The sequence below is a fragment of the Mus musculus genome, chromosome X (assembly GCF_000001635.26).
Source record: "Mus musculus strain C57BL/6J chromosome X, GRCm38.p6 C57BL/6J".
Classification (NCBI taxonomy): domain Eukaryota; kingdom Metazoa; phylum Chordata; class Mammalia; order Rodentia; family Muridae; genus Mus; species Mus musculus.
In genome coordinates, this window is record NC_000086.7 from 48,420,056 (window position 1) to 48,440,291 (window position 20,236).

The following is a 20,236-nucleotide window of genomic DNA, read 5'->3' on the forward strand; positions in this document are numbered from 1 at the left end:
TAAATGAGCTAAATACCTAATAAAAAATGGAAAAAAAAAGAATCTGGCCTTCAGGAACAGGCAACAGGGGCTGTGAGATGTTTCTGTTTGAGTCTTTTCACGTTTCCACTGAGGGATGTGAGGACTGAGAGCAAATGCACATGTGCCTGAGAACCCAGCATGTGGAAGCAACGTGGGCTGTTTTATCACCTTGAATTCAGGTATTCAAGTTCAAACTTACAGATCTGCTTCTCATCCAGGACATCACTGGGAGTTGCCACATTGAATAGGACTTCAGTGGATGACACGTTATTTGAGGTGGATACATCATCATCTGGTTCCAAGTTCCATGAAGTGGGAGGAGAAAGGAGAGCTTCATCAGGCTTCAGAATAGTTAATAAAAGGGCCAACCCCAGGGGAGATGGGCTATGGTACAGCTAGGCAGATATCAGAGCTCCTCCCACCGACCCCCCTCCCCAAACTGGTTTCCATTGTGGGCGCTACCCGGTCTGAGGAGTTTATGGATGGGCTAAGATGATTCCTTCCTCTTTTGTGGGAAGCATTGGTTGTTATGTGGGGCTATCAGCAGCCACGGGGAGTTGCTTTTCCCTGAAGGCTGCTGCCCTTTCTCGGACCATACACCTTACCCGACCAGAAAAAAGAACAGACCTGTCAGCAAAATACTGCCTTCTAAAATCTGATCCTGTGTCATGCACAAGGTCCTGTCCCTTATGATGCCATTGTGGACCTCATCCAGATCCAGTCCTGAGCACAGATGCACTAATTCAGGATAGGGGACCTGTTCCACGATCACGGCTGGGAACACTGAAGGGTCTTCCAGCTATGGAGAAGAAAGAGATCTGAGTCAGGGTTCCCCTCCTCCTGAGAAGCCCACCCTACCAGATGCCACGGCCAACCTCACTAAGTGATACTTTTTAAAAATCACATTTTTTTGTTTAAATCTTAGTCATTTTTGAGGTGGGGCATACCACCGCATGTGTGTGGGGATGGTCAGAGGACAACTTGCTAGAGTTGGTTTTCTTCTTCACTCATGTGGGTCCTGGGGATGGAAGTCAGGTCATTAGGCTTTGCAGCAGGCACCTTGAATTGCTAGGCCATCTTGTCAGGCCTCTCACCCTAGGTGATGCTTTAAGTGAGATCTTGATGAACAGAGATAGATGGCTTAGCTTAGCAGGACTTGCAGTCAGCCATGTGCTTTATGTATGCACAGTGCTAGAGATGGAACTCAAGGCCTTGTACATGCTAAACACGCACTCCACCACTGACCTAAAGCCCCAACCTGGGCAAACATTTTGCAAGGACTCTGAAGCTGCATGTTGACTAGTGGTCCTACATTGCACTAGACAAATACAGGACATTCTAGAATTCCATAAAACGTGATTGAAGGGGGCCTGGAGAGATGGCTCAGTGGTTAAGAGCACCGGCTGCTCTTCCAGAAGTCCTGAGTTCAATTCCCAGCAACCACATGGTGTCTCACAACCATCTGTAATGGGATCTGATGCCTTCTTCTAATGTGTCTGAAGAGAGCAATGGTGTACTCACATGCATAAAATAAATAATAAACCTTTAAAAAATGTGATTGAATTGCACTGACCAAGAGACAGATTGCTTGGATTTTAAACTAATATCTGCTATTTCCTAGCACGAGGACCCTAGGAAAGTTTTCCAACCTTTCTGTGTATCAGTTTCCTTAGTCATGAAACCAGGTTACTCATATGATGGACCCCATAGATTGTTTAAACAGATCAGTAAGCATGATGCATTCACAACAGGGCCTGGCATAGAGTACGTTATCATTAGGTACCTGGAGCTTCTGGGAAACAAATGGTTGGGTTTTTTTTTTTCTTTTTAAAATGTCAGGGTTTTGCCTACACGTATCTATGTGCAAAATGTAAGTGTATGTCTGGTACCCATAGACGTCAGAAGAGGGTTGCTTGGGACCGGAGTTATAACAGTTGTGACCTGTCAGAAATGGATGCCAGGAACTTAACCTGGGTCCTCTACAAGAGCCAGAAGTGCTCTTAACTGCTGATCCATCTTTTAAGTCCCATGCTTTCCTACTTAACCAGAGCACACTCACGTTCCTTTGTCTGTCTGTATGTATGCTTATGATTTATGAATTCTTTTTTATTGTTTGTTTGTTTTTGTTTTTCGAGACAGGGTTTCTCTGTGTAGCCCTGGCTGTCCTGGTACTCACTCTGTAGACCAGGCTGGCCTCGAACTCAGAAATCTGCCTGCCTCTGCCTCCCTAGTGCTGGCATTAAAGGCGTGTGCCACCATGCCCGGCTCTGAATTCTTTTATATTTGTGACATTTAACAGCAAAGACTGCTTTCTATGAGGAGGAAAAGGCAGCCGAGAATGGAAAAAGTATGGGGTCTGTGGGGAAGCCAACAAGCTGGTATTCTGAAGTAGGAAGGCAGAAGGAAGGGAAGGGTTACTTTTAGGGCTAGGGACACCTTAGGGGTTATATATGAGAGGTGTGAAAGCTCTCTCTCTCTCTCTCTCTCTCTCTCTCTCTCTCTCTCTCTGTGTGTGTGTGTGTGTGTGTGTGAGAGAGAGAGAGAGAGAGAGAGAGAAAGGGAGAGAGAGAGAGGGAGAGAGAGAGAGAGAATATAGAGGGAAAGAGGGAGGCAGAAAGGATAGAAGAAAGCAGAAAGGAAAAATGGAGAAAAGGTGGGAGAGAAGAGGTGACTTTTTTGAGATCTTGAAGGAGGTAGGTGTAAACAGATGCTCTGAAAGGGTAGGAGTTCCCCTAAGTCAGTGGGAAGGGAATAAGAACAGGGGATGTTAGAGATAAGTGGGAGAAGACAGGGAAATTGCAGGCAGCCTTGGCTTGGAGTATCTCTCGATCAGAGGAGAGTCTGTGTGCTGAGCATACAGAGATGCTGGGGAGTATAGAGAATAGGAATAGCTGCTGGAGGCTTGGAAACAAGCGAAAGACGGTGAATTAGCACTAAGAATCCAGGTAAGGGTCACCCTTTCTTCCCTTCTTATCTGATGCCTTCCACAAGTCTTTATGCCCTGGAACCGACAAGCAAGCTGATTTATTTTGTCCAAGAACCAGCAAGCCAGAAAGTGCAATGCACTCAAAGGCCACTAGAGGGCAGGCTTTGGTAGGACCAGTATGAGGGTTTTCTACCCTCCCATAGATAGAGCATCTGACTTCCTCAGAGAAGGTTTTGGAAATATTCAGCTGGATCTTCTCTTGGACAAGCTTTGGGAGATAGCAGCCAGATAGGTTAAGGGAAAGACTTGGCTAGGTGACATCTTGTCTCAACTGAGATTAAAACCCAACAGTTTTAATTTCTACTCTCCCTTCCGTACTTCCACACTTGCCTGCCTCATCTTTCTCCTTTCTTTCTGAAGGAGCAGAGTGGAAGCTGTGGAACACTTACCAGCACAGAAAAGGCATCCTCCTGGCTTCAGTGCAACACAAGTGATAAAGCAAACATGACCAGGGTACCAAGATCTGATCCTACCGTAGTTTCCAACATCCTCCTGCCCAAAGACCCCATTCCTGGCATGTCCTGAATCCTTAGGCCGAGAAGACATTTATGAGCGAGCCCATCGACTGGTTTGGAGCCCTGAGTGTGAAGATGCTAAGACTCCAATGCTGTGCTTTAAATGCAGCTGGCAGTGCCCTCTTTGCTATGGAGTTGTCCCAGCAGTTTGCTCACTGTGACACTGGGGCTAAAGGGAAGTAGCAGACATCCTACATGATGTTCAGTTGTATGCAACTGTCTGTGTAGTTCCATTTGCCAGTTGACTCACAGCCCAGCTGGTTTGCTTAATAACTGCTTGGCTAGCCTAGTGACTACATGTATTATAATGGCATGTAGCCAACCAGCTCCCTGAGTGACCATCCAGTGACTCCTAGGGAGTAGCTGGTGCCTGATGGGTATTTGCTGACTAGTTATCTGTCAAGTTCCCCCACCCCTTGGACTCACAGGCTGGCTGTTCACGGCTATGTCTCCCTAATTGCCCATACTGACTGACTGTTTTACTCCCAGAGACCATATACCTGGTGGATATCATCCATCCCGTTGCTTGCAAACTCGAAGACCAGATCACTGGGCTGCAGAGCAATAGCCATACTGGCTTCTGCCAGAGCTGACAATGAGACTCCCCCGGCTCCCTGGAGCTGCGGTGGTTTGTTGTCGAACAGAAGTTATTCAGGTATGTTAGGATCAATCTAGTGCCTTCTCTGAGCCTCTGGGGAGGATAACCAGAGTTGGAGTGGGTGTGGACTATGCCAGGCTCAAGATTGCATGCTGGGCTATGCCAACCACAAGAGCAACCTACAGAGAAGGGAGAGATGGAAACAGTAAGCCAATTTCCCTGAGCTCCGTGCCCTAATCAGCTAGTGAAGCCAAGAGGCTCTGCTGTGCCTAGACAGACTTCCAGCAGAGACAGAGTAGGAAGGGACCAGGCCTGACGCGGGGCACTAGGAGGAAAAATCTGTAACTAACTATCCTGGCTTGAGAAAGACTCATGTACGTGTGGCTTAGAGGGGACACAGGGTGTTCATGGGCTCAGTTTACCTTAGAAGTGAGGACCAGCTGACTCAAGGAACAGTCTACAGAGGAAGAAATGTCTCACTTGGGGTTGCGGGGAGGGGTGTCTGGGCTGGTAGGTCACATGCCTTGCATGCTTGTTAGCAACCCTACCCCCATTGCCCACCACAGGGTGGCCTCTGCACTGTGCTGCCTGTGGGTTTGTGTTCTCGGCTGAGCTTTGCTTTCAGTTTCAGGACTGAGCTATCACCCTGGGAACTTGTGAGGAGAGCCCTGGCTGGGGGAGGGGCCAGCAGAACCTTCCTCATCTTCTATGGCTGGCTCATCCCCCATATTCCAGGAAGTCTCTGTCTGCTGAAACCCACACGAGTCTTTCCCCAGTGCCTCCCAAGCTAGCCAGGCACTGCAGCTGCCTGTAGTTTCCCCGGGATCTACTCCTCAATTACCAGAGCCCCAGGCTGCTTCTAGCAAGATCACCTGGGGCCAACTCCCAAAGCTCTGGTTTCCAGACTCCTTCTGACCGACTTCTCTGCTCTTTCCACCTGGACCCTACTGGCCTTTGCACCTGTCCAGGTACCTGGTCTTTTGCCCTTCAGGTTCCTGAACTCGTGATGTGTTTTCAATGTGTGCAATAACGACAAGCAGGCTGACTCAACCACCAGAGACAGGCTAGAACCCAGGCTACCCACTAGAGCACACATCGAAACGCCTTGACATTCCATCTGTAGTGCCAGGATGGCAAACTCTTATCCTGGCTGGGAAATAAACGAGGAACTCCGGGTGAGACTTAAAGAGGGGTAAAAGAAGGGTGCCACAAGTGACCTCTCTGATGACCGCTCTCCTCCACTGGAGGAGACACCCAAGCCTCTCCCACTTCCTTTCCGTTAGCCCACAGGGTTAGCCCCGCCCAGTCTCCACCCCCACACCTTTCCACCTACTCCATCAAACAGCCTGGAGAAGTTGCTAGGCTGTTTTATCCACCAGAGTTGAATTTCCCTTTAGATGGAAGAGAGAACGCGGTTAGGTCTATCACTTGTGGAACTACAGGGGCTGGGGAGTGAGGAGCAGTAGGGCTAACAGCCTTATTCTGGCTCCATCCTTTCATCTTGCCTCACCCAACCCTGCATGTGACCTTATCCCTCATGGCCTGCAAAATCTTGCAGGACCACTTGCATCTGGCTCCCCTAGCCTAAGTGCCCTTAAGGCAAGCATTCCATAGTTCCTGCTCTCCCACCAGCCAGGGTGTCTGCCCTTGGGGAACATTCTCATAGTAGTCATATGAAAGGTGATCACTTTCATCTAAACCCACCAGGTCCAAGAGTCTGCATCTGCTCCTGCCCCAGGTCATTCACTGGGGCCCTTCCGTTCAAGGTATCTTTGTCTTCTTGCTTTCTCTTCCTAAGCCAGTGTTTCATTTTCAAAAGTTCTGCTGGTACTATTTGCTTAGGAAACCTCTATGCATTGTCCTGACCTCCCAAGTCAGACACTGGCTTCCTTGACCGTAGGGATAACTGTGGATCATTGATAAGACATCGACACCTTGCCTTGTGTTTGGTTTATGAAATAAATGCAAAAAGGGGGGGGGGAGCAGCAATCGGCATGGTGATTCAAGCCTGCAATGCCAGTATTTGAGAGTTGTGATGGACAGATCACTGTGGTGTCGAGGTTAGCCTGGGCTATAAAATCCAGGTTTGGGGAGACAGCTCAGTCTTTAAAGTACTTTCTATGAAAACGTGAGCACTTGAGTTCAGTGCCTAGAAAACATGGGTTTTTGTTTTGTTTTGTTTTTAAAAGCCAGGCACAATGAAGCATACTTAGAATCCCAGAGCTGGGGCAGTGTGTTGGGCAGATCGGTGGGATCTGCTAGTTAGCTGGCCTAGACTGTGGGCTTCAGGGTAACAAAAGACCCACTCTCAAACGAACACCAGGGTGGACAATTCCTGACAGGCTGACCTCTGGGTCTCCATAGGCATGATATCCAGGCATGCGCACTAGCGTCACATGCACCCACATGAACACACTCCTCCCCCCCCCCCACACACATAAAACCAAACTAAACAAAATAAATTTAAAACAGGAAAAAAGAAAGAAGGAACAAATGAGTGAATGACCAATACTGGTCTATGGGCATCTGTGTTTTTTTTTTTTTTTTTTTGAGCAGTATAGAGCTACATGTACCTTGACTGCGTGTGAGGAGAGATGTGCAAGCTCAGAGGCTACATTGATATTATTCTTTGCATTGCTAGTTACACAGGTGCACTATCTGTCTGCTGTGAGTGTACAAACAGACCACAGGTATATATACATATTCAGGGTGTGTGTATGTGTGCCAAGTGTGGGGACATGTTCGTGAGAGCCTCTGTGTGTCAAAGGGCTACCCTGGTCTGGCCAGCTTACGGAGCTCAATCATAGGTTCCTCCTCCCGCTCCTTTAGGGCAAGCAGACTGAGCTGCCTTGGTTCAAGTGCTTAGGAGACAATGGGCGGGGGTGGGGGTGGGGGGGCTGAGCAGGTCAGGGTTCTGCTGGTTAGCAAGGCTCTTTGACTGTGTGCTCCCCAGGGGAAAAAAGACAACTCCAACACAGGTATGAGACTTATGGGTCCTCAGGTGAGTGATCCCCTTCCCTAGGTCCACTCTGCTAAGGAACTAGGAGGTAAGAAAGGTCCCCCCGGATCTGTGTGTTGAAATGCACTGAACCTTTGGCCATCATGGTCGAAGGCAGAAAGGAGTAATTCCAGTAATGTTCTTATATGTGCCCGTATATTATATGTGTCTAAGCTCCTTCTAGCTGGGAGATCTTCGAAAACTATCTCCAGAGATCTGGTTCTGTCTGAAGCTAAAGCAAAGGGATGGAGAGGTGGGGATGTGGCTGCCCTACTCTCTTGGTAAGGTTTAAGAAACCTACCTCTTGGAACTTTTCAGTCCAGAAATTTCCCCTCCCCCTTCAAAAGTTTGAGGATTTGAAAGTGAGAGGTGGAGAAAGGCTCATTTGCATGTTCACTTACTCTCCTCCAGGCCCTCAAAATAACCCCCCTCTCCCAGGAACTTGAAACCAAAGACACCACCACCACAGAAGGCACACCCTATAGGAGGCAGGCAAGAAACACATGGAAGGTTCTTGTCTCCAGGCTCCTCTCAAAGCCCTTTGGCTAGGCCACAGCTTCAGTGGCCTTTTGTCCCCCTGCACACTGCCTTGCTAGAGAGAGGAGGTCAGAGGACACACGTGCCTCCAGGCAAAGTCTATTCCCAAGTCTCTCTGGGATGGGGAAGTGATGCCTGGTTGATACACCGAAAAGCAGATACACATTGCAGGAGTGTGCACCACTAGACGGAGCAAAAAGGCCGGGCTGCCTGTCAACACACACCCTGGGCCTCTGAGGTTCTGAGTACACTTTCCAAGCCAAGGCAACAGCGAGGTAGTTTGGACTGATTCTGCATAACCACAACTAGGCTCCCCAGCTCAGGGGTACAGACCCTTCCTTCCTGGGACTGTTACTGGGACACACCAAGCAGCATCCAGCACCCACCCATACAGCCCTCCCCTACCAGAGGAGGCAGCTTTAATGGGAGAGCCACGTCCACAATCTCTACCAAGTGGGTTTAAATCTAGGCTTGATCAGCTCAGTCAATGGCTCGCCGAATTGCTGGTAACACCCAAGGCATTCTTTGCACATGCCAAACATGGGGGCCAGATAGTCAGCTGGGCCACCCGGTGCAATTCTCTAGTTCCCTGTCCTCTCAAGAGGCGACTGTCACTCCTGAAATACCTCGTTCTCTCATGAAACCTTTCTGGAATTCTTTGGAAAGGAAATGACAATTTCCTTCATGTCATTTCCCACTCCTGCACCACCCCTCCCCCAACAGCCAGAGACAAAATGGAAGCTGCCCCAGGAACAGAACAGCTGTCCCCTCTATGCAAAAAAAAAAAAAAAAAAGTCTTTCCTCTGGCTAAGAGTGTGGAGTTGCGCCTGCTGTACCACGTGACCAGTAGCCTGTATTTAGGCATCAGGATGGAATTCGCAGTCCTAGACAGAGCAGACCTAAGCCATCAGCAGAACTCAAACCCAGAGCCTTGTCCCAGTTTAAGGCTCAACTCCAATCAGCCAACCAAATCCTCCTTCTTGAGCAAGTACCCAGTAAAGTGACTCCAGCCACAGCTCTGTCATCAGCTCCTCCTCCTCTGTCCCCTGCCCCCTCCACTGGCGATGAAATCAGGAAGGGGGGCGAGGTTTTGCAAGGCTGGGGTTTCTCTATGCTTATTTGCAAAAAAAAAAAACAACCAAAACTCTAGGTTCCTAAACCAAGTGTTGTGGGGCTTGCCTTTAATCGCCATACTTAAGAGGTTGTATCTTCAGGATCCCCAGTACAAAGCCAGCCTCGGTTACGTAACAAGATCTTGTCTTAGTGGTGGTGCACGCCTTTAATCCCAGCACTTGGGAGGCAGAGGCAGGCGGATTTCTGAGTTCGAGGCCAGCCTGGTCTACAAAGTGAGTTCCAGGACAGCCAGGGCTATACAGAGAAACCCTGTCTCCAAAACAAAACAAAACAAACAAACAAACAATCAAAAACCCCCAAGAGCTAGGGATGTAGCTCAGTTGGTACAGTGTTTGCCTAGCATGCAAGGTGAATCTCCAAGCCAGCCAGGTCTACACCAGGGCCAGGGCTAAAAAAAAAAAAAAAAAAAAAAAAAAGGCTGGGGCTATAATCCCCAATGCTGAATAAAAAAACAGATGTGATGACTCATTTTCTCCCTGAACATGGTAGGCTGAGATAGAAAAATCAGAAGTTCAAAGTTAAGGCTTCCTCAAAAAGACAAACAACAAACAAATCAATCAAAAAAAAATGATGGAGAACCAAATTAAAAAAACAAAACCAAGACAACCCAGGGAGGCATTAAGTATAAAAACTAGACAGCACTCACACAGAGCATAAGCGTCAGGTGACCTCTCACAGGGCAAGGGGGGGTGGGGGTGGGGGGTGGGCTCCCTGACCCCAGGATTGTGGGAGCTGAGAAGGAAGTCCTCTCCTGGGTTGGGGTCCCTGTGGGGTGGAGTGTTCTGTCCTCCGCCTGTGTCACTCCGCCCAGCCCTTTGGGTTGTGGTTATGTAGCAAGAAAAGCACCAGAGAAGTCCTAATATAGGAGAGGAAGGGGAGGGGTAGAGGGAGGGGGGGCTGACAAAAGGAACCGATTTCCTCAGTCACGCTGAGAAAGCTCACTGAGCACCCTCTAGAGGGGCCTGGGGCTACCACATCCTCTTCCCTAGTGCCTAAGGGAAAAAGAGGCCCGGAAGAGAAAACAGACGCAGGGAGGGAGCAAGGCTAGGTCCTGGTAACTTCTGACCTCCAGAACATGGTCCTGTTACCTATCACAACCTCGAAGGTTTGCGCAGTGGAGATCCCTACAGACCCTACAGCCTAGAATGGCCAACAGAGGTCCCTGCAGACCCCGAGTGTGGACCTTTCAGGAAGAAGACCTAGATCTGCCTTGGAACTTAGGCAAGTCACTATCCTGTACAAAATGGGCCTATGTGACCAGTCCTAGGGGCTGCTGCCAAGGGCTAAATGAGTTACTATAGGCAAAGGCTCCCTGCTATGCCTTTCTCTTTTCCCCTCTCCCTTTCATTTGAATTTTGGATATGAGGTATCACTGTGTAGTCCAGGTTGGCCTCATATTCAAATCCATCCTCCTGCTTCAGCTTCCCCAGTATTAGGATCACAGGCATGGGCACAATACCTGGCTCTAAATGTATTTTCCAATTTCCTGGTCTGATTTATTATTTGTGGGGCTTGGCCATTCTGCTTGTTAAGTATTCAGAATGTTTCACCTAGATGGAGAGAAAGGAAAGGAAAGGAAAGCCATGGGAGCCAAGGCCATTAACTACTAAATTCATGGAAAAGCCAGGCACAGTGACATACCTACCTGTGGTCCCTGCTACTTGGGAAGCGGAGGCAGGAAGGAAGATCTGTGTCGAGATGTTCAGAAACATCAGCAAGATCTTGTTGACCCCCCAGATAAAAAATAATAAAGAAAATGTATGGTTGAGCCAGGCCATAGTGGTACATGCCTTTAATCTCAGCACTCTGAAGGCAGAGAGAGGCAGGCAGATCTCTGTGAATTCGAGGCCAGCCTGATCTACAAAGAGTTCCAGGACAGCCAAGGCTACACAAAGAAACCCTGACTGGAAAAATAAATAAATAAAAAAGTAAGGTAAGTAGTTTGACCTGGGAGAAGAGGAGGGGGGTATTGGTTGGAAGTTAGGGAAGTCGACAAGATCTAGATCCAGACAGTAGGATCTGAACTGCTGTGGAGAGCGCCTAGGACATCCTGCTGATCCCCAGGGCAAGGAAAAGCAGTTCCTTGAGAAGAGTCATTTGGTCTGGTTACAAAACAGTCCCCGAAGTGGGGAGATGGAAGATGACCAGGTTGGGCAACTGAACCCAGGAGAGGGATGCCAGAACCACCTCATGGAAAAAGAGGGACAGATTGAGGGGGCCATACAGAGACCCTGAGACAATGTTAAAAGACATGAGACCAGGGAGATGGCTCAGGGTGATAAAAGCTTTTGCCACAAAAGTCTGTGTCCCGTCCATGCAACTCACGAATGCAAGGAGAAAACTGAGTTCCAAAAGTTGTACTCTGCGTGCATGGCTGGACAAACTCAGACACACAGTAGTAGTAACAATAACAACAATGTTCAAAGATATGGAGTGATCAAGGCAAGAAATGAGGCTGGACAAGAATTCAGCCTGGACCCTTTGAAACAGGGACTGTTTTGGAAAAAAAAAAATACCAAAGTTAATGGGAGAAAAGATGCAGATGGGCATTTTTGAAGCTTCTGTCTTTCTGTTTGAGTTTTGAGATTTTTGCTTTGGAGTCCTGGCTGCAAACTGACCATCCTCCTGCCTCGGCTTCCACTTATGGGCGAGAGGGTTTCATGTCACCTCTGAGATTCTATCTTGTCTAGTTAGGGCACAGGGCAGGAGCCTACGCAGGTGCTCAGTGGGCATCAGAGTCTCCTGACCTGGTGCAGAGGACCAAGTGGCAGGGAGTCACACACACTGAGTGGATGGTGACTTAGCACACCGGGCCCAGTCCCTAGAAAGTCCTGCTGGCTTCCATTGTAGGGGGGAGGAAGGAAGAGAAGAAGAGAAGCATGGGCCAAAGACTAATTAAATTCATTAGTGGATTTTTTCGAAGCTGGGGCAATCTGTGACTCCGCACAACAGGATATTAAGTCAGATAACTTTTTATTGAGGGGTCAGTGTTCTTTGTCGAGGCCCCTGGCAGTGTGTGTCCTAGAAACTGATACAGAGGCTCCTGGCTCAGCTCTGCCCCCACCATGAGTAAGAGGGGCTGTAGGGAGTATCCTTCCCAGATGACCCCTTCCTCTACTGACCATCCAAAACAAAGTGCAGGAATCCAAGCAGAGGCACAGTGCACCGGAATCCCTACTCAGAAGGGATGATGCCACAAAGGCTGGGGTAAGAAGCAATCCGTCGGGGCCTGGGGAGACCACAGACAGCTTTGGCTTCAGGAATCATGGAGAACACCTACCCTGGGGTTTGCCTTTTCTCCCTCTCTCCCTCCTGGCACTACTGAAACATCTCCAGAAAGCAGAAAGTTCAAAAGAACCTAAAAGGTCCCTCCCGTCTCTCTTACCCGAGAGTTTGGGGGGGGGGCCAGGAGAGTGAGAGTTGAGTTACTCAAGTTCTCTCTGCAGTAACCCTCCTCCTCTTCTCATGGTCTCGCTGCATCCTCAACAAAGCTAACCCTTTCCTCCAGTGAGAACAGTGGTGGTCTTGAACCCCGGCACTGGGGGAGGCCAAGGCAAGGCAGATATCTGTGTGTTTAAAGGCAGCCTGGTTTACATAGGGCGTTCCAAGCCAGCCAGGGCTACACAGTGAGACCCTGTCTCAAAAGTTTAAAAAAAAAAAAAGAGCAACAGTGGCTGGCAAATAACAATGAAGCCACACATGTGCGGAGCACGGTTAACCTTTACAGTGACTCCCCACTGCCACACCGTTGTTCACACTGTCCCTTAGGCCAGCCATGCCCGCTCTCGACTTTTGTGACTTTAGTTCCCTCACATCCTTCAAGGGTTGTCCTCATCATCTTCCTCCCACCTAGCAGCCTCTGCTCTTGACAGCCTAGAGCTTTACTTCTTGGCTCTCAGTAGGGCTTGAAGAACTTATCAAAGAAGGGCCACAAGGATGGAAGTTTACGACACATGCAAATGTTCTGAAATTCAAGTTTCCGTGCCTATCGACGGAGCTGTATTGGAACACATGCTTATAGGTTATTAGTGCTCATTCATATAAGCCCCAAAGCCTGACATACTTGCTATCTGATCCTTTACAGAAACCTTCGATGATCCCTGGACTAAACACTCCACCTCCCTTCCGTGTGAATCAATTCATCAAGCTCATTTCTGAGAAGAATGTCCCAGAACCCTGTTGTGTGGGGGATGGGGGGAGGTGCCTGTGGGAGGTGTGGGACGCTAAATACCAACTCAGCACATTTTCATCAGAAAGAGAGCCTCTGGATTAGAGCCTTGGCTTCTGCTCTGCCCACGATGTGACCTCAAACAGGACACTTCTGCTTTGTGTGCCTTGGTTTCCTCGGCTGCACCATGAGGGGTTGGAGCTGCTCATCTGAGGCCATTCCTGTCTGTGGGCTACAAGTCAGGCATCCACAGACTCCAACCTGCTGCTAAGCAGGTGTGGTCCTAATCGTTTGCTCCCAGAACTCAGGCTCAAGGACAAAGGGTTCCTCTAACCAGCTGTGGCTTTCTGCTGTCCTGGCAGGTGGGGCAGGTGCCTCACCCCACACTCACCTACCCTGTGCCTTGCCTTTCCGTTGATCTGCCGGCTCTGGTCTCTAATTGCTAAGGGATGGTGGCTTCTCTGAAGAAGCTCTCCCCTTTACCCACCTCCACCTCTCCAGTGCGCTGCAGGAAAAGCCTCATCTTTTGGAGAGAAGGGAGGTAGGGAAAAGGACTGTCACCTCTCCCTAGCCTCCCAGGGCTCATAGTAGGCAGGCAGGGGCCAGGACACAGGCGGCTCTCTCCGCCCCGCACCCCTGCTCTGTGAGAGGAAGCAGCCCCTGTGTACCACTTCCTGTCCCAGGGGTTTCGGCAGTTTCCCCTTCGGGGCCTGGTGGCCCTTGCAGCCCCGCCCCTGCTCTGCACAGGTCAGAAAGTGCACAGGGAGGATCCCTCACAGGAAGGCAGAGGAGACAGCTGTCTACACAAGGGGGGTGCTGGCAGCAATTCCACCAGCCTGCCTTGTGGTGGGAGGGGGCCAAACAGAGAAGTGCTACCTGATGAGGGGACAACTGTTTCCACAACCTCTCTCATCACTGCACCTAGACTACCCTTCAGGGACCAGCAGGGTACGCCTGGTCTTTGAGGGCGAGGATTAAAACCTGGACCATTAGTGCCGAGCAAGGCCAATGCCTTGCATAGACTCTTAACAGTGGCTACAGATGGAGGGACAGGTTGAAAGGAGAGGATCTGAGGAAACTAGACCAAGGCTGGGGGTTGGGTTCATTTAGAAGAGCAGGTGACACTGAAATCAATGTGACTTCCTAAGGTGTCAGGGGTTTATCCTTAGTGCCAATGGGCAGAGGTAATGATGAAGAAATACTACATTGTCTTTGGGTCAAAGGACAGCAGCCTTTTCTGGGATAAGGAACAGTGGACTCTAGAATTCCACAGTGGCTGCTGCTTTACTGGTAACTTATACCTAAGTACCTCCCAGGAGTCCATGCAAGGTGGGGCTCCCTAGTAATAGAGCTGTATACCTGTAGCCAGTCCTTTAAGCAGATGACCCACTCCATGAGATATCCCCAAGGCTGTAGGTCAGGGAAAACATTAGCAGCCCAAGGTCCTGGATTCTGCACAGCTGCCAGACCTTCAGGCTAGTACTAGAGTATGATGGTCCCAGAAGCACTGGCGCCTGGTCTGAGTGCCTAGCAGTAGGCAGATACCACTCACTACCTGAATCTTGCCCAGGATAACACTGCTCAGTGAGGTTTAAGTAGCATCAAGAAAAGCTTTGGAGGCCCCTAGAGGTGATACTTATCAAGGACCAGCAAAAACACACAAAGGGACAATCCTGAAACCCCAGCTCAGCTCCGACAGGGCATCTTCCTCCACTGTTTGCCAAGAATCCTACCCAGACCAGGCCTCTTGTCAAAAGAGCAGGGCCCTTTGAACCCATGAGTGGGTGCAGCAGGTAAAGACACCTGCCACCAACACTGATGACTTGAATAGTCCCTGGAATCCTGAAACATCACAGTGTAAGTTGTCTTCTGATGGCCACATGTACACCATGGCACACACATGCCCACACACATTCATACACATATGACATAAAGAGTAAGTGGCTCAGTGGTTAAGAGCATGTACTGATCTTGCAGAGGATCGGAGTTTGGGTGCCAGCACCCGTGTTGGGCAGCTTACAAATAACTGCCTATAGCTCCAGCTCTAGGAGGATCTGGCACATCTGGCCTCCAGAGGTTCCAGTACCCATGTGCACATATACCCATACACAAACACATACATATACACAGAATTAAGGATTAAAGTCTAGGGATGGGATAGACAACTCTAAGGTTAAGAGCGCAGGCTGTGGAGGACATGGGCTTGATTCCCAGCACCCACATGGCACTTGGCCAATGCTGCCTTCTGGCCCCATCATATACCAGGTCTGCAAGTAGAACACAGTCATACATGCACAACACATGTACACATTACATAAATCAATAAATCTAATGTCAAAAGCTAAAATAAACAAATATAATTAAAAAAATAATTTATAGCAAGTAGAGCCCTGCTTTTCTTCTCTACGTACTCCCTGAGACCAAGTATACTAATTCATTATCCTTGGGGGTGGGGTGGGGCAAATACTTCCTCATTCCTGTGTTTTTCAGTGAATACTACTTTACAGCTGGCTCGGGGATGCCAAGAAAGTCTCAGGGGCAACATCTGGATGTGCACCTGGGCCCCTGCCAGCCCCACCCTCCATCTGCAGTACAAACCCAGGGCCAGGGTTTGGTTATGAGCCGACTCGAAGCTGGAGGCACGTGACTGGAGAGGACGGTGGAAGCAACTGAGGCCAATGCCAGCTCAAGTCGAGCGCTTGTGGAGTTGGCAGGAGAGCAAGGCCTGGGGCCTGGGCTGCTGCGGGTGTGGTGACTGTGGCCTCAGTCACAGTTATGGCGATTGGAGGAGGGGCAGAGGGGTGTGGGTGCTTGTTTAAATGTGGGCAAGATTTTCTTCTGCACTCTCTGATAGCACTTCAAGTTGTTTCCCCTGCTTCTGGGGAGAGAGGCCAGACGGTAAAGACTACAGAATGACAGGGTAGGACACAATGGCAGGTGGTAGGGATTTGCAGTCTGGGCTCTGGGCTGTGGGGCTGTTGTTATCCTGAGCAATCTATGAACACCACCTCCTTCCATTCCTTTCTTCTCCCTTTGCACTGCTGCAGACTGAACCCAGGGCCTTCCACATGCTAGGCAAGTAAGTGTTCTTCCAGGCCAGCCTCAAACGTACAGAGATCTGCCTTCCAAGTGCTCAGGCTAAAGATGTGCCCCGCCTTGCCTGGCTGGGCTTGGTTTCATGAGAGGGACTCCATATGTAGCTCAGGCTGGTCTAGAACTAAGGATTCTCCACTGTTGGCCTCTCCCACACTTGCTTGAAATACAGGGGTGTGTCACCATGCCCAGGTTTCCCTTTTTTTTTTTTTTTTTTTTTTTTTTGGTTTTTCGAGACAGGGTTTCTCTGTATAGCCTTGGCTGTCCTGGAACTCACTCTGTAGACCAGGCTGGCCTCGAACTCAGAAATCCGTCTGCCTCTGCCTCCCAAGTGCTGGGATTAAAGGCATGCGCCACCACCGCCAGCCCAGGTTTCTTTTTTCTTTCTTTCTTTTTTCTTCTTTTTTTTTTTTTTTGATTTTTCGAGACCCGGCCCAGGTTTCTTTTCAGTTTTTTTCTCCTTCATTCTTACAAAGTTGCTAGGCAATCGTAGGTAGGGTTAGAGGTGGGAGCCAAGTTCTTTTTACAGCTGCTATTCTGTTTGAACTCTGCTTTTAGTGAAATCTGTTTTGGTGATAATCTTACTTTAACAATTCTATTTATTTATGTATACAAGGTCTGGCCCTGCATGCCCAGCCTCAAGCTCACTACATTATCCAGCTTCATCTCAAACTTGTGGTGATCCTCTCCGGACTCTGCTTCCTGCGTGCTGGGATTACAGGCCTGCACCATCAACCTGCCTAACAGACCCACTTTACAAACTGCAGAAAAGCTCCGAAGAGATTAGGTAACAAGACCAAGGTCATGTTACTTGTCAAGAATAGAGGCAGAACTCAAATCCAGGCTTATGTGACCTTGATCTCAAAGTCTGTACTGTCTCTACACATATTGCTGGCCATCTGTTGGGACTGAAGGCTCAGAGCCCGAGGGGCCTCTTCTATGGAAGCTACCCAGGCCCAGGCCCCATACCTCTTAAGGCCTTAATTTCAACTGGAGATCATTCTAATAAATCAATCCTCAACTTCCCAGACCAAATCTTTATCAAAATGGCAGCAATATGAGCTTCAATGGCTTGCTTCAAGCTCTGCTCAGCTTCTGTACTTCAGTGACCTGCTCTTACCAGAGAATTTAGGCTCTAGACCTAGAGTAGTCATGGCATGGTCCCTGCCCCATAAATATACAGTTACTCTCAGCTCATACATACTGTGAAGTTGAGGTTCTTATCTTAGGGTGTTGGTTCATGTGTTTATTCAAATATTTATGGAAATACAGCTCTAAGTACCTCACATATGCCAGGCCCACAGCCAGGGGCTTGATCATCAGGCCTTCCCTGGTTTTGTTTGTTTGTTCGTGGTTTTCTAGTGGGGTCTCTGGATCAAAGGCCCCAGTAAACTGAGCTAGCACATCTTGATCAACAAGGGTGGGTTTCACCTCAAAACACCTAGAGCATCTATCTATAGTAAGCATCCCTTTAGAACCGAGGCCCTGGGGCTGGAGGGAAATTGGGACTGGCTCTAAGGGATGTATGTGGTATTTGGTATTTCTTTGGAGGAAGATGAAAATACTCTAAAGTGGATCCTACTGATAGCTGTGCAATTCTGTGAATGCTAAAAAATAAAATAAAATAAGATAAAAATCTCACTGAAGTAGATGTTTCTAGTGTGTGAAATTTATAATTTCTTAAAATAATTAAATATTATTATTTTTCTGTTATTATTTTTTAAAACATTTCTCCTTATTGTGATTTAAGTGTGGAGGGCAAAGGACAACTCTGTGAAGCTTGTTATCTTCTTCCATCTTTACCCAGAGTCCAGGGGTATAACGACAAATGTTTTAATGAGCCCTATCTTGAAAAACCAAAAAAAAAAAAGTAGTTATCAGTTGAGATTTTCATATGATCTGTTTTGACCATAATGATCCCTAACCTAATTCTTCCCAAATCTACTACCATCCACCCAACTTTGGTTTTTTTGTGTTTGTTTGTTTGTTTTGTTTAAACAAAAACATCAAGACCAATTTATGCTGCCCAAATATTCTTGGATGTGTGGTCCTCTACCAGGGTTAACGCTCTTAAGAGAATTGCTTTTCTTTGTCTTCTGTTTGATTTGAAAGAGGGTTCCGTGTAGTTCAGGTTGGCCTCAAGCTCACTATGTAGCTCACTCTTCAATATTCTTCTGCTTCTACCTCTCAGCTGAGAGTACAGACACACATCACCATGCCTGCTGAAAATTATTACCTTTGTAAATTTTTTAGGAATCTCTGTGGCCCAAAGGGTCTACTCAAGGCCACTTACAAGCAGAGGCCTTTTGATTTATGACTCTGAGGCTCTTTCCTCCTTCCAGGCATCCTGTAGCCTTCAGCAAGGTTAAGTACATACAGGTCCAGTGAGTATGCAGGACATATCCAGGCCTATGTGGGAGGGCTGGGTGCTAGTGGGGGACCTCCCACACCAGGGAAGATGGTGGGAAGCTTTGCAGAGCAAGGGCTTGAATTTTGGGTCTCCCGTGTAGGTGACTCAGCCTCTGTGCCTCTGATTCCCAGTTTCCCCACCTGTAAAGTGAAATGGACAGGTCTGCTGATCTCTGCTAAAGGCTGCACCAGATCTGACCCTCTGAGGTTCTAATTAAAAGGCACCGCAAGATCGAGCTGAAAGAGCATCGGCCATATGACTGTTCTTCGCAGAGGGCCGCAGGAGGCCTTTGACACAATTGACACAATCCTGTGTTCCAATCAATGCTCCTCACAGACAGTGAAGGCGATGATTTTTCCCGTAAGAAACAAATTCTCTCAGACAATCACTCTGGAGAGTTTCTCCACGGGGGTAGTTTGGCTCTAAACCACCTCCCCCGCCTTCTCGGCGTTGGTAGATGGTACAGCAAACCCTAACAGAGACCCATGAGCAACCCATAACAGAGACCGATTGATCATGTCCCTCTGAGATGCCAGGAACCAAGAACCTGGCCCGCTGCCCAGGCATGCAGCCCCACCTTGTACTGAATTTGCCACCATAGTGGAGGAGCAATCACTGGTGGCTACCTCTCTAGCCCCTGCTGGACAGGATGTTTCTACATCAAGCCCCACTTCCTGTAGCTCGGCCTGGGCTCCAGTTTCCCTCCTTCTCTTGCCATCTGGTAGCCTGCCCTCTGCCCACCCCCACCCGCAACTTGCTGGGTGTTTACAGGCTGCTTTATCAGCTTGGGGAATCTGGGCCTCACCCAACCAGGGCCCCGCCCAGCCCAGACAGCCTGCCCAGAGCCCTACCTGCTCTTTCTCCTGCCCCAAGCCCCCTGACAGGCAAGGGGTGTGGAAGAAGGCTTGCTGCCTGGCACAGGCCCTTGATGCCTGAGGCCCTGCCTGGTGGGTTAAAACCTGCCTATTCAGAGTGCTTTATCCAGCTTGACCAGGCTGCAGAGGGCAGGCATTCTTTCTCCAGTTGGCATCCCTATCTGTAAGCTATGGGGACAGTAAATCAAACGACTGGAGTGCTAAGGAGATTCACCTTAGCCTTCAGTGACTTAGCCACCAAGACTTAGCCAGAGCAGCACTAGACTTGAAGGCTCTGATAAGTCCAGGCAGAGTGTAAGCAGAGTGTTTCCAAACTGGAACGATACTAACACTCTACTATGAATAATCAAAACCAAAGATGGAGCCAAAGGGAAAGGACACAGGTATGGTATGATAGCAGAGGTGAAGTTCAGTAATCTTTTTGAACAGTCTTGATTTACAACCAGGCTCCAGAGCCTCATAGGTCTCTCCATACCAACTTCAAGATCTGTTCATACCCGAAACTTTGAAGATGAGACAGAGCTAACCACTGAGCAAGTCAAAGGACCTCTCCCCAGAGCAAAAGGACCTAGTCATTTGCTTTCAAATGTATTCTAAGGCAAGGAGAAAGGGGTGGCAAGGGTGGCAAGCAAATGAAGATGATGCTGCAGGTGATAGGATTTCCCTTCCACTCTCCTTTTCAAAAATCTCAAAAGCTAAGGTTCAGTAGAGAGGTCCCACGAGGGTAGGACCCTTTCACTAGATCTGACCAAGCCTCAGACTAGGGAGTCAAAGGTACAGTTCAAACCCATCTCACTTTTTTGTTTTGTTTCTTTTTGTCTTGACAAGTTAGCAAAAATTACATTTTAGGTAATAAATGAAAACAGTCCCACTTAAAAGTGAATACTAGACAGGCGTGAGA

The 20,236-nt window shown here is 48.6% G+C and overlaps 1 protein-coding gene across 3 annotated transcripts in view; it reads right to left on the reverse strand.

Annotated features, from left to right (window-relative positions):
- Positions 1-20,236, reverse strand: part of Elf4 (E74-like factor 4 (ets domain transcription factor)) — a 52,084-nt gene that overhangs the window by 9,007 nt on the left and 22,841 nt on the right. For all 3 annotated transcript variants that reach the window (NM_019680.2, XM_006541527.1, NM_001381876.1), the window contains exons 2-4: positions 4,023-4,299; positions 649-820; positions 221-313 (exon numbers count right to left, since the gene is read on the reverse strand). In NM_019680.2, coding sequence (NP_062654.2) covers positions 221-313; positions 649-820; positions 4,023-4,094 — 337 coding nt within the window. In that variant the 5' untranslated portion in view covers positions 4,095-4,299. The remainder of the gene's footprint in view (positions 1-220; positions 314-648; positions 821-4,022; positions 4,300-20,236) is intronic.